Raw genomic sequence first — 19,655 nt, forward strand, 5'->3', positions numbered from 1 at the left:
TTTATATTTTAATTATTTTATTAAAGCTTTTTAATTTTCAAAAGATATGCATGAATGATTTTTCAACATTGACCCTTGCAAAACCTTGTGCTCCAATTCCCCTCCCCCCTTACCGCTCCCCTACATATCAAGTAATCCAATATATGTTAAACATGGTAAAAATATATGTTAAATACAGTATATGCATGCATATATAATTATCTTTCTGCACAAGAAAAATCAAATCAAAAAAGAAAAAAAAGGAGAAAGAAAATAAAATGCAAACAAACAACAACAAAAAAAGTGAAAATGCTATGTTGTGATCCATACTCAGTTCTTACAGTTCTCTCTGGGTGTAGATGGCTCTCTTCATTATAAGATCATTGGAACTGGTCTGAATCATCTTATTGTTGAAAAGAGCCACATCTGTCATAATTGATCATTGTATAATCTTGTTGTTCTGTACAATGATCTCCTGGTTCTATTTATTTCACTTAGCATCAATTCCTGTAAGTCTCTCCAGGCCTCTCTGAAATCATCCTGCTGATCATTTCTTATAGAACAATAATATTCTATAACATTCATATATTATAACTTATTCAACCATTCTCCAACTGATGGGCATTGGATTATTTTTCAATGTCAGATCTAAATAATATTCTTAAGTAGGGTTTTTCTGAAGAAAAATTTCCTGGATATGATAGAAGTCTGTTCCTTTTCTCTAATTTGCCAATGAGTAGAGAAGTGACTTTAAGGAGTACAGATCAGCACATCCCTTCCCTTCCTTAGTTCAGTCCGGTTTTGAGTGACACAAACAGGTCCAATTTCCAATTAAGGGCCTAGTATGTGAGAAGAACTTTCAGATATCCTCAGATGTTATTTCTAATATAGTACTTTTTTTTTTTTAAACTCTGTTCTCTTGCACTGAAGGTATTTTTGAGAGTCCAGACATAACAAATAAAGAATCAGCACTAGTCAACCACTTATCTTGCTTAACACATTAATAGGTTTATAACAATAGTAAGTGCAGCAGAATGACATAAAATATCAATAAATATCTTTGGAATAAAGATTCCAAAGAGTGCAAAAAAATGAAAAAGGGATAAAATCACATTTCCCATATTCATCACCACTTACCTTTAAAAATCCGTCCTAGGCCTCTGAAATCCATTTGATCTGAACAGTTAAACACCACCACATATTTTCCCAGGCATCGCCCCATATCTTTTGTTGTTTCTGTTTTGCCAGTTCCTGCTGGTCCTGCTGGAGCTCCTCCCATGTTCATCCCCAAAGCCTGAGCTAATGTGATATAGCATCTGAAAATATTTAGGAAATTAAATATACTATATATTACAATAAATCTTAAAGTAATGTTCCAGCAAAATTCTACCCTGGCTCTGATGGACACAGAATATAATAAATGTGTAACATACATAAGAGAGAAATACTTTTAGAATGTGCTTTTCACTAGGATTAGGTTTAGATTTAAAAAGTCATCTAGTCATTCTCTAAACAAAGTCATCTCTTACCCATATTTTTAGTTATTTTTTAAAAGTCAAAATAAGAGACCCTACTCTTATATACAAATGGGGAAATGCTAAAATAAAGAACAGTAACTATATATTAGAATAGTTGATTAAATGTCACATAATTTTAAAAAATATTTTATTTCCCTTGCAATTACATATAAAAACAATTTTCAACATTCTTCTTTTCTTTTACTTTTGAGATCCTTCCCTCTTTTCCTTCCTCCTCCTTAAAACATTAAACAATTTGAGATAGGTAAACATGTGCAATTCATGTAAAATATTTCCATATTAGTCATTTTGTCTAAGAAGAAAAGAAGGAAAGAAAAGAAAGGAAATAAAGGAAGAGCAGGAGGGAGAAAAAGAAGGAAGGAGAAAGGCAAGGAGGGAGAGAGAGAAAGTAAAAAAAAATTAGTACACTTTAGTCTTTATTCAGACAATATCCTTTCTCTGGAGATGTTTAGCATTTTTCATCATGTCTTAGACTGCTATATTGTTGAGAATAAACAAGTCATTCACAATTCTTCATTCACAGTACAAAATAGTTGTTCCTGTGGACAGTGCTCTCCTGGTTTTGCTCATTTCATTTTGTGTTAGTTCAAGTGTTTATTTCTAGGTTTTTGTGAAATAATCCCCATTGCCATTTCTTATAGCACAATAATATGCCATTAAAATCATATGCCACAACCAGTTTGGCTATTCCTCAAATGAAAAGCATTCCTTCAATTTCCAATTCTTAGCTAACACAAATAGAGCTATTATAAATGTTTTTGTACAAGTATGTCCTTTTTCCTTTTTATTGATCTCTTTGGATACAAACCTAGCAGTGGCATTGCTGAATCAAAGGGTGGGCACAGTTTTATTATATGCCATATATTAAGAAAGTGACAAGACTTTGAAGCTTAGTGGATCTTATTCATTAAGTGTCAATCTTAGTGGTTCAGTTTAGGGGGAAAGCTGTGAGGATCACCACCTGAAAATGGCTGTTGAAAATTTATCTTGAAGTTGGAAATATTTATATATATATATATATATATATGTAAATGCTTCAAGGCTAAACAAGTAAAAATCACTGTTATTGAATAAAAATAAGGATAGGACAGAGATATAAAAAAGTGAAAGGAGAGAAAAAAATGGAGACAGGGAACAGAAAAAAGCATAATTTTTTGTAAAGATTACTGAACAGTTACCTCTCCCTGTTCATATTACTTATGACTCTTCCACAATCATTTTATCCTAATCAGTTTCAAATCTATTTAACTCTACCATCTGCTTATAGCCCATTTATTCTTCTTGTCCATACGGAGAATATAAGGCACACTGGGTCAGATTCTTTGCTACAATTGAGGTATATCCTGTCTACAACATTCCTCTGCTCTATCATTCTAATAATCCTGTCAAATTATCAGGCCAGTGTGATATGAGTTAATTATTGATGAAATTATGTTTCCTTTTCTTAATGCTCCTGAACAACCCTTTAATAATATGTGACAGAATTTTGCTAAGAACGGAAGTCATACTCATGTGCTTCCAATTTGAAGAATCCCTTCAATTTTTAAAAAAATTCACACAACTTAAGCTTGTGTCTTCTGGCATCTCTAATTCTCCACAAACTTTTATCATGGACAATAGGTCAGCTATCAAGCTCAGCAGTTTTCTTAGTACACTGGGATGTAGCTCATATAGGATTTAGGGCTTGAACTCAATGAAAGAATATTTAAGTGTTTTCTTCTCACTGATTCTTTCTTTGAATTTATTCTTAAGAATTGAAATTCACTAACATATTGTTCTGGTTTATAGTGACCAATTTTGTTTTGATACCATGTATGTCTTGATATTTTTTTACATCATAAAAAATAATTTTAAATAATTAGATAATTTACTATTAGGACCAGCAATGTGTCATCAATATGAATAGTATGCCCAGTAAAATTTATAAACCGCAAAAAAAATCTTTATATATAACTATGCAATTATACAAAAGTGCCTTTTACCTATCTGTTAAAGGTGTAATAACTAGACGATCAGTACATCCAAGAAATTCATTCTGATAGACAAAATCAACATCTGTAATGGAAACTACAGTTTGGTCCAAATCTTCCTTAAAATAAAATCTGCTTTGCTTCAGCCATTCAAAATCTGTTGCTGATTTGATATGCATTTTTACCTTTAAAACAAAAAATACAGAAGTTATTATGTTTCAATGTTATATAACAAATGCTTTTGTATAATCATAAAAAATTAAAAATTCTGTGTTGGGGTATCTAATGTATTATGATTCTCTGTGTTTCCTTGGTGTTAATTGTTATACCAAAATTAGCACAAGCAGAAGAGAAGCTAAACTGCCAAGCATTGCAACTCCACTGTAGAGAGAAGAATTCTGTTGATCTGGCCACATTATTCTAATATCAAATAAAAAAGATTATGTTATAGAGAACTTACATAGAGCAAGTGTTCACAAGGTAGTCAGAAAAAGGACACTCTCAAGGTCTTTCTTAAAAACCTTAGAATTGATTGCATGACATGGGAGACACTAATACAGGACCACCCAGCATGATATGCCTTCATAAGAGAAGGTATTGTTCTCTATAAACAAAACAGAATAGCTCAGAAGAAACATAAGATATGCAAAGTTAGAGAGTCTACTCCAAATGTTCATAGGAACTATTTAATGGTTGATATGTGGCAGAGCATTCCAAGCTTGTATTGGTCTCATCAGCCACAGTTGGACACACTGTCACTCAACTCTCAACACAGTAATGTCATTTTGCTCTTCTTTGAGAACAAGGGGCATCAAAGGATTATGACACCAAAGGAAATCAGGCAGAAAAGTATGATTGTCTTTTTTTTGGTCACTTTCAAAAGATTATATAGATACCTCAAATATTTCAGTAATCTGAGGTGGGAAAAGCTGGATAAGGTATTTGTCTTGGCCCTGTTATTATCTATTAGAATTTGGTATAGCAGGAATTATTATAATTATATCTATATAGAATTATTATTGGATGAGCCTTTGCTGATAAACTTGGTATGTGGTTCACATCTTCCCCATTTTATGAAATTTCTAAAGCAGAGGTTTAGCAATTATTTTCCATGGAACCCAGAGGCTTTACTTGTATCATTTAGAAAACTGTTAGAATTTCAAATGATATTTTGCAAATGGAAGTGGATTCTAGATATTTTTGTAAAATTAGTATTTTCATACACATACATACATGACAATTCCAAAAGAAGAAAAAAAAAGAAAATGGGACATATGAAATAGGCAAAAAACTATGTACAACTAGTATGTTATTTGTTGTGATACACTTTTTTAAAACTTTTAAAAAACCTATACTTTACCAAGTCATCAAAAATATCTCTCTGGTGTACATGGATAGTAATCAGGGTTTCAAATTTCACTCTATCAAACTTGGTTAGATCATGAGTTGTCTGACTGATGAGAACATTTAAAATATCCAAAAATTTCTGATTAGTCACTTGCATAATTTTTCTGTCATCTTTTGCATTATTTAAGGCCTCTTCTGCATCATGTGTCCATAACATTTGAATTCCCAGCAGTCCTACCTAGAGATTCAAAATATGAAGAAAAATCATGTAATATTTATAAACAGCAAAGAAACAATTTTTAAAAAAATAAATAATAATGTTTATTAGCTAATCATCTACACTAAAGGTAAACATTTTTCTGTCATTTAAGCTAAAACACACATGCTATTTTTGCTGCTATTTGTTTTCCTCAGGCCTTTTGTCATAAAGGACTGCTGAGGCTACATGGATAAAATGATAATTTTAAGTATGAGTGGAGATAGTTCTTGGTCATGAAGATCCAAATGGGGATACGCTAAACACTTTTTGGGGAAGCATTATATAAACAATCATCAAGGACAAACAATAGATCTTTGTAATGTAATACTTTTTAATTTTAACACATTAAAATTTTAATTTAACAACTATTTATTCCTATTCAGGCTAGAGTTATTATTGAGCTGTAAGTATCCCATGGGCAGAAATCTGGGAAGTTGTATCTGTATATCTTTGCTGAATGTTTCTTATTTAGAAAGTTTTAAAATTATTTACCTCACTGATTTAGTATCTCTAGACTATGAACTTATATTGGAGCTAGTCTTTACTTAGCCTAATTCTTTCTTTCTCTTCTCCCCCCGCCTTTGTCTCTCTCTTTCCCCAATTTCTAAGGAGAAAGAGACAATACATGAAATGATAACAAGTATTATATACTGGCTTAATTTTGTTAATTATAATTTATTAGATAATTAATAATGAGTACTCTCATTTAGACTTATTTAGAAGGGAAAAATCACTGTAGTCATAGAAATTTCCTATTTGGAAAAATATTAGGAACCCTTTTTTCACCAAAAGGAGAGCTAGATTTTAGGCATATCCTATAATATGTGACATTTTGTGTGGATGATGTGATTGTTTTGTATATGCCTTGAGACATAGGTCACTATGTAGTAGTGGCACTGCAGTGGAAGCAGTTTATGTGTGGCCTATGATCCCTTATCTCCCTCTCCACAGTAGAAGTTTTTGCACATCATTCATATGAGATTATTCTCCCCATTTTACCTCTTCCTTTCCTTTTTCCCCAATGCATTCCTCTTTTTCACATCTTCATTTTACTTTTCATATTCATATTCAAGTCAGCCCCATGATCTTTGCCTGTGTATACTAATCTCAACTTCTCTAATAATAATAAAGTTCTTAGGAATTACAAGGGTCATGGTTACAAGTAGAAATATAAACAATTTAAATTTATTGAATCCTTTGTAACTTCTATTTCCTGTTTATTTTTTTATGCTGCACTTTTCCTATTTGAAAGTCAGATTTTCTATTTAGCTTTGATCTTTTCTTCAGGAATACTTGAAAATCCTCTATTTTATTGAATATCTATTTTCCCTCTGAAGGCTTATACACAGTTTTCACAGGTAAAGGTATGGGTGATTCTTAATTGGATGACATTTACACTGCTAGACAAGGGCTCTCAATAAGTCTACTCTGATTTCTACACATAGTATAAAGGAGCCTGAAGAAATATATATTAAGCCCAACTTAAAAGCATATGCATCTGCTTTTCACTCATTTCAAGGTCAGGAATTGTACTAGAAGGGAACAAGGAAAGAAAAGGGGAAAGAGCCATTCTCCCCTCCCTTCTGTTAGTAGATGGGATTTCTAATAGCAGCCAGCTCAGGTCATTGCACAAAGCCTGGCCATGGGGATCTTCAGGAACCATATGTCTGGAAAGTACAGGCTTCCCCTGTGCTCTTCTTCCTCTGATCATGATCCTGGTTGGATCCAGTCTTTGGCTAAGATAGAAGCAATAGTCAATAGCTAAAAGCATCCAACAGTTTCTCAAATTGTTAGACCTATGTAAGCCATCACTTCCAGTCCCTAATCCCCTGGCAGGCACCCTGGAAGACCAAATCCAAATGGCAGGAGAAACTTAACATTTCAGGCTGTAATGGCAATGGAAAACCATGCTGCATCAATATATCAGGAGCAGCAGTTCCCAAGGTCTTTAAGCTCCATATAGTAAACTGGAAGTCCTGCAAGGGCATCATAACAACAACAACAGGTAACACCCATGGATGCCTACATACAGATCTCGTCACAATTACCCTTCCTCTTGTCAAAATTCCCAGTACCCTTTATTAAGTTACCTTCTAGCTGTCTGAAACAGGACCTGATGGGGAAAAAAAAAAGTGAATACTGAAAAAGGTGGAGCCAAGATGCCAGAGAGGACACACGCATCTTCCTAAACTCTCCTTTTCCTCAATTTATTCTAAGGATATTCAGCTTTGGAATTAGTGCTTGACTGTCAGAACCCACGAATATTGGGAGTACAACACATTATCAACTGAGGATAATCTCTAAATCTGCCAGAAAAGGTCTGTTTTGCTCGTGCACAGGGATGGAACGGGGCTAGGCCAGGCATAGACTCAGGCAGGCAGTGAGAGCACAGGACACAGCTCATGCTGAGCAGACCGGAGGGGAGTTGGGGGTGGTTTCAGCCAGCAGGGAGAACTTTACCACCGTGTGAGCTACTTTGCCCTGACAGCAAGCCAGTAGATCAGCAGAAAAGCTATAAACACAGGGGGTAAAGACTCTAACCTCAAAAGCTAGAGTCTCTCAGGACCTAGTCACACCCACCCAGCACCAGGAGGGACTCAATGTGATCCAGGTGCAGCTACAGTATTTGGTCCCAGCCCAGCCCTAGTAGCTGCATTTCTGCTGCTACTGATTTCAGCACAACTGCTAATCCCAAGGCAGCCTGTGGCTGTCCCACTGCCCCTTCACTGCCATTTCCTGTTAACCGTAGAGGCAGCTTGGAAATACCCTACTGCCCCCAATAAGCAGACCACAGTTTTTTGTTTGTTTGTTTTTGTTTTTGTTTTTCCCAAAATGTGCAAAAAAGCAAAGTGGGCTCTAACTATATTTTCTATGAGGAAAAAGAGCAGATTTCAAACCCTGAGAAGACTAAACACAGTTTGTCTCTAGATCTAAAGGTGGATATGATCTAGTCCCCATCACATAAGGCTCTCATAGAAAAAATTAAAAAGGGCCTTTTAAAAGAGCTAGAAGAAAAATGGGGAAAGGAAAGCTTTGCAAGAGCATCAGAATAAATCATGTTTCTCATTAAAAGATAGAGTGGAGAAAGAAATCAACTCCCTGAAAAACAGAATTTGCAAATTGAAAAAGATAAACAACTACTAGGAAAACAGAATTTGTGAATTGGAAAAGGTAAACAATTCCAAGGAAAGCAGAATTTGTGAATTGGAAAAAGAAAATAATTCTTTAAAAAAATTGGTGAAATGGAAAAAAATTTCATAGAACAAAACAACTCATTTAAAAACTCAATTGGACAAATATGAAAAGAAATAAAAAAGTAAATGAAGAAAATAATTCATTAGAAATCAGAATTGAAAAGATGGAAATGAATGACTCAAGGAGATACCAAGAATCAGTCAAGCAAAACCAAAAAAATGAAAAAAATAGAAAAAAATGTTGTTTACAGGAAACACACTTGAAGCAAAATGATACATACAGAATAAAGGTAAAAGGCTGGAGCAGAAGCTACTATGCTTCAGGTGAAGTCAAAAAAGCAAGTGTAGCCATCCTGATCTCAGATCAAGCAAAAGCAAAAATTGATATAAGATATAAGGAAGGGCACTATGTCTTGCTAAAGTGTAGCATAGATAATGAAGCAATATCAATACCAAACATATATGCACCAAGTGGTATAGCATCTAAATTCCTAAAGGAGAATTTAAGAGAGATGCAAGAAGAAATAGATAAAACTATAATAGTAGGAGATCTCAACTTTGTACTCTCATAACTAGATAAATCAAATCACAAAATAAATAAGAAAGAAATTAAAGAGGTAAATAGAACACTAGAAAAGTTGGTATGATAACTCTTTGGAGAAAACTGAATGGAGACAGAAAGGAATACACTTTCTTCTTGGCAGTTCATGGAACTTATATAAAAATTAACCACATATTAGGACATAGAGACCTCAAATTCAAATGCAGAAAGGCAGAAGTAGTAAATGCATCCTTCTCAGATCATGATGCCATAAAAATTACATTAAATAAAAAGCCAGAGGAGAATAGACCAAAAACTAAATGGAAACTAAACAATCTCATTCTAAAGAATGATTAGGTGAAACAGCAAATCTCAGACATAATAATTTCACCCAAGAGAATGACAATAATGAGACACCATACCAAAATGTGTGGGATGCAGCCAAGGCAGTAATAAAGGGACATTTTATATCATTGGAGGCTTACTTACATAATATGGAGAAAGAGAAAATCAATGAATTAGGCTTACAACTAAAAAAGCTAGAGAAAGAGCAAATTAAAACTCCCAATCAAACACTAAACTTGAAATTCTAAAAATAAAAGGAGAGATCAATAAAATTGAAAGTAAAAAAAAAACTATTGAATTAATAAATAAAACTAAGAGTAGGTTTTATGAAAAAAACAATAAAATAGGAAAGAGGAAAATCAAATTGTTAGTCTTAAGAATGAAAAGGGAGAAATTTCCACTAATGAAAAGGAAATTAGATCAATAATTAGGAGTTCTTTTGCCCAATAAATTTGATAACTTAAATGAAATGGATCTTCAAAAATATAGGTTGTCCAGATTAACAGAGGAAGAAGTAAATTGGTTGAATAGTCCCACTTGAGAAAAAGAAATAGAACAAGCTATTAATCAACTCCCTAAAAAAAAATCCCCAGGACCAGATGGATTTACAGGTGAATTCTATCAAACATTTAAAGAAAAATTAACTTCAGTGCTATATAAACTATTTGAAAAAATCGGGAATGAAGGAATCCTACCAAATTCCTTTTATGACACATACATGGTATCGATACCTAAACCAGGTAGGACAAAAATAGAGAAAGAAAATTATAGACCAATCTCCCTAATGAACATTGATGCAAAATCTTAAATAAAATATTAGCAAAAAGATTACAGAAAATCATCTCCAGGATAATACAACATGACCAAGTAGGATTTATACCAGGAATGCAGAGCTGGTTCAATATTAGGAAAACTATTAACATAATTGACTATATCAGTAACCAAATTAACAAAAACCATATGATCATTTCAACAGATTCAGAAAAAGCTTTTGATAAAATCCAATACCCATTCCTATTAAAAACACTAGAGAGTATAAGAATAAATGGACTTTTCCTTAAAATAGTCAGTAGCATCTATTTAAAACCATCAGTAAGATCATATATAATAGGGATAAACTAGAACCATTCCCCCTAAAATCAGAAGTGAAACAAGGTTGCCCACTTTCACCATTACTATTCAATATTGTATTAGAAATGCTAGCTCTGGCAATAAGAGATGAAAAAGAAATTAAAGGAATTAGAGTAGGTAATCAGGAAACCAAATTATCACTTTGCAGATGATATGATGGTATATTTAGAGTCACAGAGATTCTACTAAAAAGCTATGAGAAATAATCCACAACTTTAGCAGTTTCAGGATACAAAATAAATTCACATAAATCATCAGCCTTTTTATACATCACTAACAAAATCCAACAGCAAGAAATACAAAGAGAAATTCCATTTAAAATAACTGTTGATAGTTTAAAATATTTGGGATTCTATCTGTAAAGGGAAAGTCAGGAACTATATGAGCAAAACTACATAATACTTTCCACACAAATAAAGTCAGATCTAAACAATTGGAAAAATATTAAGTGCTGTTGGATAGGCAGAGTGAATATAATAAAGATGACAATACTACCTAAATTAATCTATCTATACCAGACTTCCAAGAAACTATTTTACTGACCTAGAAAAAATAACAAAATTCATCTGGAAGAACAAAAGGTCAAGAATTTCAAGGGAACTAATGAAGAAAAATTAAATGAAGGTGGCCTAGCTGTACCTGATCTAAAACTATATTATAAAGCAGTTGTCACCAAAACCATTTCGTATTGGCTAAGAAATAGACTACTTGATCAGTGGAATAGGTTAGCCATCTAATGTTTGACAAACCCAAAGATCCCAGCTTTTGGGATAAGAATTCATTATTTGACAAAAATTGCTGGGAAAATTGGAAATTAGTATGGCAGAAACTAGGCATTAACCCATACTTAACACCATACATCAAGATAAGATCAAAATGGGTTCATGATTTAGGCATAAAGAATGAGATTATAAATAAATTAGAAGAACATAGTATCATTTACCTCTCAGACACGTGGAGCAGGAAGGAATTTGTGACCAAAGAAGAACTAGACATCATAATTGATCACAAAATAGAAAATTTCAATTATATTAAGTTAAAAAGGTTTTGTACAAATAAAACTAATGCGGACAGGATTATAAGGTAAGCAATAAAGTAGAAAAACATTTTTACAGTTAAAGGTTCTGATAAAGGCCTCATCTCCAAAATATGTAGAGAATTGATTTTAATTCATAAGAAATCAAGCCATTCTCTGTGAAGATCGCGTATTTTAAAATCAGCAGGAGTCAGGAATTCAGGTTAGGGGAAAATAGTCAGTCTTTATTCTCAGTGAAGAACGATCGGAGGTGGAAGAGAATCGGCGATAGCAATGTGTACAGCTGAGTCAAGAAGCTAGCTAGACCAGCAGCCACACGACCAGCAGCTAGGAGAATCGAACCCAGGCCCAATCTCCCCCAGCTTCTCTTCTTGTCTCCCTCTGCCTCCACCCACCAAAATCGTTATTTCCTATACAACACATCAGGACTTGCATGGAGAGTGGGCAGGGAGCATTTTTTATCCAATCATGTATATTAATAGAATATAGCCCAATTACTATTTAGCCTCACGGACTTGGGACCTCAGTGCATCAACTCAAACCTCAGTCCATTACAATTCTCCAATTGATAATGGTCAAAGGATATGAACAATTTTCAGATGATGAAATTGAAACTATTTCTGGTCATATGAAAAGGTGTTCCAAATCATTGCTGATCAGAGAAATGCAAATTAAGACAAACTTATTTGTATAATTATTTTTAAATGTTGTGTTCTCACCTGGGCTGGAAAATGGTATAGGAAAGGCAAGAGCTGGAAACCAGTATCACTAATTTGATAGTATGCCAATCTAATGACATTGTGCAGTGAAGACATCTGCACTCTTAACAAATCTAGAAGCCAAATCTCCACTGGACCTTTGGCCATGACTGGGACATCCAACTGAAAAAAAAATAATGAAGGCTTATTATAAACATATGTCATATTAGTACTTTAAGTATTACAAATTCAGCAAGTTTATTTCAACAGTTCACAACCATAATGACAACTATGTTAGGAAATTGAATCTTCATATCAAAATATGTAAAAAGCAATTTTAGAGATTCAAAATAAAGAATGTTCTTCTAGTTCAACCTCATTTTATACTTGAAGATACTGAGGCACAGAAAAGTGAAGTGAGTCACCCAAGGTCACAAGTTACTTAGTGACAGGGCTAAGATTAAACTCTGTCTTCACATTGCTCAATGCCTCTCCAACTTTTTCTATGCTTATCTGGTCTTTACACAATTGGCAACATTTAAATACATGTTTTATCAATAATAAAATGTTAAGGAAGCCAAATTACTAGAATTTTTTCTCCTTCTCTTGATATGACTGTTAACATCCGATCATAATCCTTTGCATGAAATTCCACTTCATTTATGTTATCAGATACAGCAGGTAAATGTGGCTGAAAAATAATGAAACATTATGGAGAAGAGTAAGCAAAATTATTACCAATTATATTGTAAATTACTGAGATATTACCAAAATAGGTTTTAAGTTTGTTTCCAAAATAAGATTCAACTGTAGCATTTCTATAACTTATTTCAGATAAATATGGGTCTTACTTTCATTCCTGGCCATATCTTTTCACTGTCTAATTTTCTGTTTGCCCTCTCTTTTCCTAGATCCTCCATAAAATTATGTTAAGAAGAAATAGATAAGTATGAAAGGCATATTTAAAGCTGTCAGGCCAGGAGTAGTCTCAGTACTGATGTGACAAGGGAAAGTGTGAGGAAAATGAGTCTCTCTGACTCCAAGCCTGACACTCTATCTACTGTGTCATCTAGCACCTCCAAGAATAGAATTCAACTTTAACATAAGCTTCAAGAAATAGGTTAAAAAATATGCAAACAAACCAAAAAACCTACCCACAAATAGCTAATATAGTGACAGGAAAGATCCAAAGAAAAACTCATAAGAAGATAATGATGTCATAACAGCTAAAAGAAAAGCCTCAAAAAAAAAAATGTGACATAGTTCAACAAGAATTCCTGGAAGAGATAAAAGTAATTTTAAAAATCAAATAAAAGCAAGAGAGGAAAAATTGGGGGAAGAAGTGGCTGTAATGTAAGAAAATTAGAAGATAACAATTAAGCTGGTAAAAGAGGTACAAAAGCTACAAAAAAGAGGATTATCCCTAATCCCTTACAAAGTAAAATTGATCAAGTAGAAAAAGAGGAACAATAATTTACTAAGATCATTACTTAAAATCACAGATGGCTAAATGGAAACTAATGATTCCATGAGATTTCAAGAAACAATAAAACAAAATAAAAAGAATGAAAAAAAAAGATAATGTTTTGCGACATAAATTATCTTTGGTTGTCATCCTCACTCTTTTGACATCTGGAATGTCATATTCCAAATCTTTAATTTTTTTCACATGGAAGCTGCTAAATCGTTTATGATTCTGACTGGCTACATGGTGTCAATGTTTTGGAGTGTTTTGTTTTGTTTCTTTTTCTGGCTACTTGAAGTATTTTCTCTTTGACTTGATAGTTATCCTTTTGTAATCTCAGTAAGTGAATGATATATACTTTCAACTTCTGTTTTTCCCTCTAATTCTAAATTATTGAGGCAGTTTTCCTTTATTCTTGAAATAGAAGATATAGGCTCTTTCCTTGATCATGGCTTTAAGCCAGTCTAAATTATCTCTCCTCAATCTGTTTTCTAAGTTAGTTGTTTTCTGATAAGATGTTTCACATTTTCTTTTATTTTTTTCATTCTTTTGATTTTAAGTAATTATCTTAGTGAACTTTTGTTCCTCTTTATCTACTTAATCAATTTTATTTCTTAAGTGACCACCACAAAAAAGTCCTCCTTCAGAGGAAAAAATGATATTTAATAACTGGTGGACTTTCAAACATTCCTAGTGAAAAGACTGAAAAGAAAATTTGACAAAATACACAAAACTTATTAGTCATCAACATTTCTATGTATTAGTAGCAAAACACAACAGGAAGAAAAAGAGACATTCCATTCAAAATAACTATAGACATTATAAACTACAAAGTAATCTACTGGCCAAAACAAATGTAGGCACTATGATGGACATAATTACAAAACACTTCACACAAATAAAAACATCTAAATGACTGAAGAAACAATAACTGCTCATAGGTAAGCTAAACCATGTAGGTGGCACAGCAGATAAAGTACCAGGTCTAGAATCAGGAAGACTTATCTTCCTGAGTACAAATTCAAACTCAGACACTTCCTAGTTACTTGACCCTGAACAAGTCACTTAACCTTGTTTGCCTCAGTTGTTCTTCCATAAAATGATCTGAAGGAGCAAATGGCAAACCTTTCAATATTTTTGTTGATAAAACTCCAAATTAGGTCACAAAGAATTGTACTTGATTGAAATAACAACAAAGACCAAGATAAAAACCAATTTACTTATTCAATACCATACCAATAAAATTACTAAAGAATTATTTTGGAGGGCTAGAAAAAAAAATAAGACAGAATTGATGTAGAAGAACAAAATGTCAAACTTATCAAAGGAATCAATGGAATAAAATGTTTCAACAGTACCAGATTTCAAATTACATTACAATATATTGTACAATCACATGGCTACAACAGTTACTATATTAATACACAACTATATTACTATATCCATCAAGACAATGTGCTTCTAGCTAAGAAATAAGATTTTTTTCAGTGAAATAAAGTTCTCTATTAAATGACTACAATAATCTAATGTATGATAAATCCAAAGATCCAAGTTTTGGGGAAAGAATTTATCACTTAAGCAAAATCTCTGGGAAAACTGGAAAGCAATTTGGGAGAAATTAGATATAGATTGTTATCTCATACTGTATACTAAGACAAAATGAATATGTTTTAAACTTAAAGGGTAGTACAAGCAAATGAGGGGAGTATAAGTAAACTTATCTGTTAGTTCTATGGATAAGAGAAGAATTTATGATCAAGAAAGAGGGAGGGATCATGGGAAGTAAAATGAATTATTTCAATTACATGAAATTAAAAAGAGTTTGCACAAAAGCCAATAAAGCCAAAATCAAAAGGAAAATAGGAAACCTGGGAGGAAATTTTATAGCAAATTTCTGTGATAAAAGGTCTAATTTCTCAAATAAAATACTGAGTCATTTTTATAAAAATAAGAGCCATTCCCCAATTTACCATTATAGGATATAAACAGGCAGTTTTCAGAAGAAATTAAAGCTACATGGTTATATGAAAAAATGTTCTATATCATTATTGATTAGAGAAATGCAAATTAAAACAACCCCAAGGTAGCACTTTACAGCAATCAGATTGGCTAACATGACAGAAAAAGTGATAAACACTGAGGAAGATGTGGTAAAATAGGGACACATGCATTATTGGGAAAGGCTCCAAAGGGCTATAAAAATGTAAATACTTTTTAACCTAGCAATACCACTACAAGGTTTATACCCCAAAGAAATTAAAAAAAAAAAAAAAAAGAAATAAAGGACCTATATGCACAAAAAAATATTTGTAGCAGCTTTTTTTGTTGTTGTTTTGTTAATTGTTTTTGTAGTGGCAAAAAAAACTGGAAACTGAGGGGATGCCCATCAATTGGGAAATGGCTAAACAAAGTGTGGTATATAGTTGTGATGAAATATTATTGTTTTATATGAAATGATGAGCAGGGATAATGATAAATATTGAAGGGGATATGGGAAAACTGGGAATCTAATACACTGCTTGTGGAGTTGTGAACTGATTTAATCATTCTGGAGAGCAATTTGGAACTATTATCAAAGTGTGCATACCTTTTGAGCCAGCAGTGTCTCTACTGGGTCTGTATCCCAAAGAGATCATAAAGGAGGGAAAGTGAAAGCAGCTCTTGATGTAGTGGTAAGGAACTAGAAAACTGAGTGGATGTCCATCAGTTAGGGAATAGATAAATAAGTATATAAATGTTATGGAATATTATTGTTCTGTAAGAAACAATCACCAGGATGATTTTTGAAAGGTCTGGAGATTGAGTCATATTGAAGAATACTTTTTCACTTTTATCATGCTTCTTTTTAATGTTGGTTAATATGTAAATATTTTAGATGACTTCATATGTGTAACTGATATCATATGATTGCTTTCTCAAAATTTGGGTGAGGGGTAGGAAGGAGAGAGAGAATTTGTAACTCAAAATTTTTAAAGTTTATGTTAAAATATAAATAAAAAGCAAAAAATATTTTTTCATTAAGATATTATGAAAATAAATTTAATAAATGATAATGAGAGTATACTTGTATAGTATGAGAATCACTTGCTTGTCCAAGAATTTCCAGGAGCACTGGATCGGATACAAAGAAGAATCTGGGAAACAGGAGTCGTTTCTTCTCCAAATATCTTAAAATATAGGGAAATTCATGTTACCAAGTGTGTGTTTAAAAAAAAAAAAACAACAACTCTTTATGTTATTGCTTCAAATAACCTTTATCTTTTAAAAGTACAATGCTCATTTCTCAGTAAATATTCCCCCTCTTCTGAAACTTTATAATAATGAGTAGATAACTCCCCCTCTCCTGAAACTTTCTAATAATGAATAAGGGAAAAACACATTTCAACAAAAGTAATCAACATATCTGCTAACTCTGATATTATACATCTAAATTCCTCTACCTTTGCAAAGAAAGGAAGATGTACATTTTTGTATCTCTTTTGAAGGATCATGCTTGCCACTGTGATAAAACAGCATTCACTATTTCTTTTTTTGGGTGGGTTGTTAATTTTTTTAGCAATGCATTTAGGATTAAGTGATTTGCCCAGGGTCACCCAGTTAATAAGTATTAACCATCTGAGAACAGACTTCAACTAAGGTCCTCCTGACTTCAGAGCCAGTGTTCTATCTACTATGCCATCTAACTGCCTCACATGATTTCTTTTTAAAAACTGTTCTTTCCATTTATATATCACTATATTTTTCAATTATCAAGAGCATTAGCATTTATTTATGTGAAATATTAGCTTTCCAATGTGATAAGAGCAAACATTTGTATATTTACTGTCAATTTGTCTCTGAAAAATCAAGTGCATAAAGTTTTTCCATTTCTTGCTGTCTTTCTGTTTGTCTCTTTCCTAAATTCATAATCCCAAATCATAGTCCCCAATCAAGGGACTATGGTGATTTAAATCAGATGTTGTATATAGTTGTAGATCATTAACAAATTTTCTTAAGGTTAGGAGTATACTTTCTGATTCACTTATGCCTCTTAAGTGGAGGTCCAGTCTACTGACTGGATTTTAAGTAGCCTCTCCTTTTTTAAAATTTATTTTTACAAAGAAAGTAATATGCAAAGGAAAATTTAGGGTCCTATATTTTTGCAAACTAAAAATTGTAAGTATTATGATTTGTTAGCATTTTAAAATAACCATCAAAGCAATGAAAGTTAACAGGGACTTGGGGAAGAGTGAGAAGAACAAATGATGAAGGATGAATACAAAAGTAGGGCACAGTATTGTAATAATTGTGTCAGAAATACTAGAGCTCAGAATGAGCAAGTAAATAAATTGGTGGGAAAAGTTAAGAACAAGAAAAAGGCCTTTTAAAAAAGCAATATTGTGAGAATGAGGAGCATCAAAGAAGGGACAGGATTGTTTCTCCAAAACGATGGAATAATACTGACGCCAGAGAGAAAACTGCTCAATTCTTTTTCTCTTTTTTTTTTTGTGTGTCAAGAAGAATGATCTGTAGTCTAAAAAGAAATGAACAGTGATGGATAATATATAATTATTTTATTTCTTTATTTTGTGAGGCAATCTAGGTAACTAGGATCACTCTGCTAGTAAGTGCCCAAGGCTGTATGGGTTTAATTATTAAGAATAGTAGAGATGTAGCAGACAGCCTTCCTAGCTTTAAAAGTTCAAGTCACCAAACCCCAATGACTTAGGTGAGAAAAGTGGCAAATATGACTGCTAATTTGTTAGTTTGTGATTTGAAAGTTTGTGGAAATGGAAGTAGGACCAATTCTTTTTTGATAGGATTCCTAAGGTATATTTATCAGTTAAATGCAACCCAAGTCCCAAAGCTCATTGGTATAAAATTCTCTCCTCACTTGTGGAGCTCAACATCGGGTGTGAGGGGTACTGAGGAATTGATTAGAACAAGAGAAAAGAGATCCTATTTCTTCCAATTCTTTCAGGGTTCCAGGTTAAAAAAGATGGATGAAGCCAACCCACTTCAGGTTGGAGAAAGGAGAAAAAGACTCTGGGCAGAATCCAAAATAAGAGGCACTGACAATCTTCATCATGTACTTTTCCCCAGCTTACTATTCTAGAGACTTTTGATAATTTTATCCTTGATTTGGATTAGGGTTTCTTTGTTATTTGCTGGTTGTGTTCATTGTGGAACTGGTATTTAGAAGGAAAAGGGTCAAGCCTTGGATAAAAACCTTGGGGATCTTCCTTTCCCAGTTAAAAATTAGCAATCAGAAGTTTCACTGGAACCTAAAAATCCTTGGACTAATAATATTTAAGGAAGCAAAAAAATGTAATTGTAGCCTGGGCCTCTCTGTCTCTGAGGAGAGCCCTCAGAGATAGCTTCTGGCTTCCTCTGCTGCTAGAAGAGGAGACACTGGAGATCTATCCATTTTGGTCTTCCTGTGAGCCACACTTGACAGCCCTTCCTACAAGGTATATTATAGAGAAGGTTTACCTAGATTTTGGAAAAATTGGAGGTTTTTTAATACAGAGAACAGCAGTTGTACTATTGGCCTGTGAATTTGAAAGGTCAGCATTTACTCCTGTCTAATAGGTCTAAGTTGATTTCATTAAGCTTTATTTATTTGCTTACACTTTTATTTCACAGGAATCTGAAAGACAACTATTTCTATATACCTTTGCATTAAAGTTTATTAAATTCCAAAATTTTAAGGCTTTCAGGTTTGAATCACAGGTTTTAGAAATGACTATAGAAGAGTACTGATTAACCTATCCATCAGGCTAATATAGTTTGTAATTAATTCTACAGTAATATTGATAAGTAAACTCAGAACTATTTGAATGCATTAATTCAGAGAATCATCATTAATGTTGCCAATTTTGTAGGATGTCTACTTGGGAGTGCCTCAGAGCTTGTGCTTGTCCTCCTAGTGCTTAATCTTCCTACCAATGATTTGAACAAAGTCAAACAGCATATTTATTAAATTTGAAGGCGAAGGTCCCAAGCCTGGGAACATAGTTAACAAGGACAGCTAAAACACTCGTGTAGAGCAAGGACATTAAAAGCACTGGGCTGAATCCAATGAGATGAAATTTAATCAGGATAAATACAAAGTCTTAAAATTGGGTTGAAAAAAATCAGTTGCCCAAGTTAAAAAGTACAAGGCATGTAAC

At 33.0% G+C, this 19,655-nt stretch overlaps 1 protein-coding gene across 11 annotated transcripts in view; it reads right to left on the reverse strand.

Annotated features, from left to right (window-relative positions):
• The window catches only part of DNAH8 (dynein axonemal heavy chain 8), a 356,347-nt gene that overhangs the window by 159,380 nt on the left and 177,312 nt on the right, over positions 1-19,655 (reverse strand). For 10 of the 11 annotated variants that reach the window (XM_031964914.1, XM_031964911.1, XM_031964917.1 and 7 more), the window contains 6 exons: positions 16,568-16,670; positions 12,625-12,729; positions 12,060-12,221; positions 4,848-5,072; positions 3,500-3,672; positions 1,117-1,295 (listed from right to left, as the gene is read on the reverse strand). In XM_031964914.1, coding sequence (XP_031820774.1) covers positions 1,117-1,295; positions 3,500-3,672; positions 4,848-5,072; positions 12,060-12,221; positions 12,625-12,729; positions 16,568-16,670 — 947 coding nt within the window. The remainder of the gene's footprint in view (positions 1-1,116; positions 1,296-3,499; positions 3,673-4,847; positions 5,073-12,059; positions 12,222-12,624; positions 12,730-16,567; positions 16,671-19,655) is intronic. The other variant, XM_031964913.1, reaches the window with a different exon arrangement.

This window comes from Sarcophilus harrisii, chromosome 4 (genome assembly GCF_902635505.1).
Source record: "Sarcophilus harrisii chromosome 4, mSarHar1.11, whole genome shotgun sequence".
Taxonomy (NCBI): domain Eukaryota; kingdom Metazoa; phylum Chordata; class Mammalia; order Dasyuromorphia; family Dasyuridae; genus Sarcophilus; species Sarcophilus harrisii.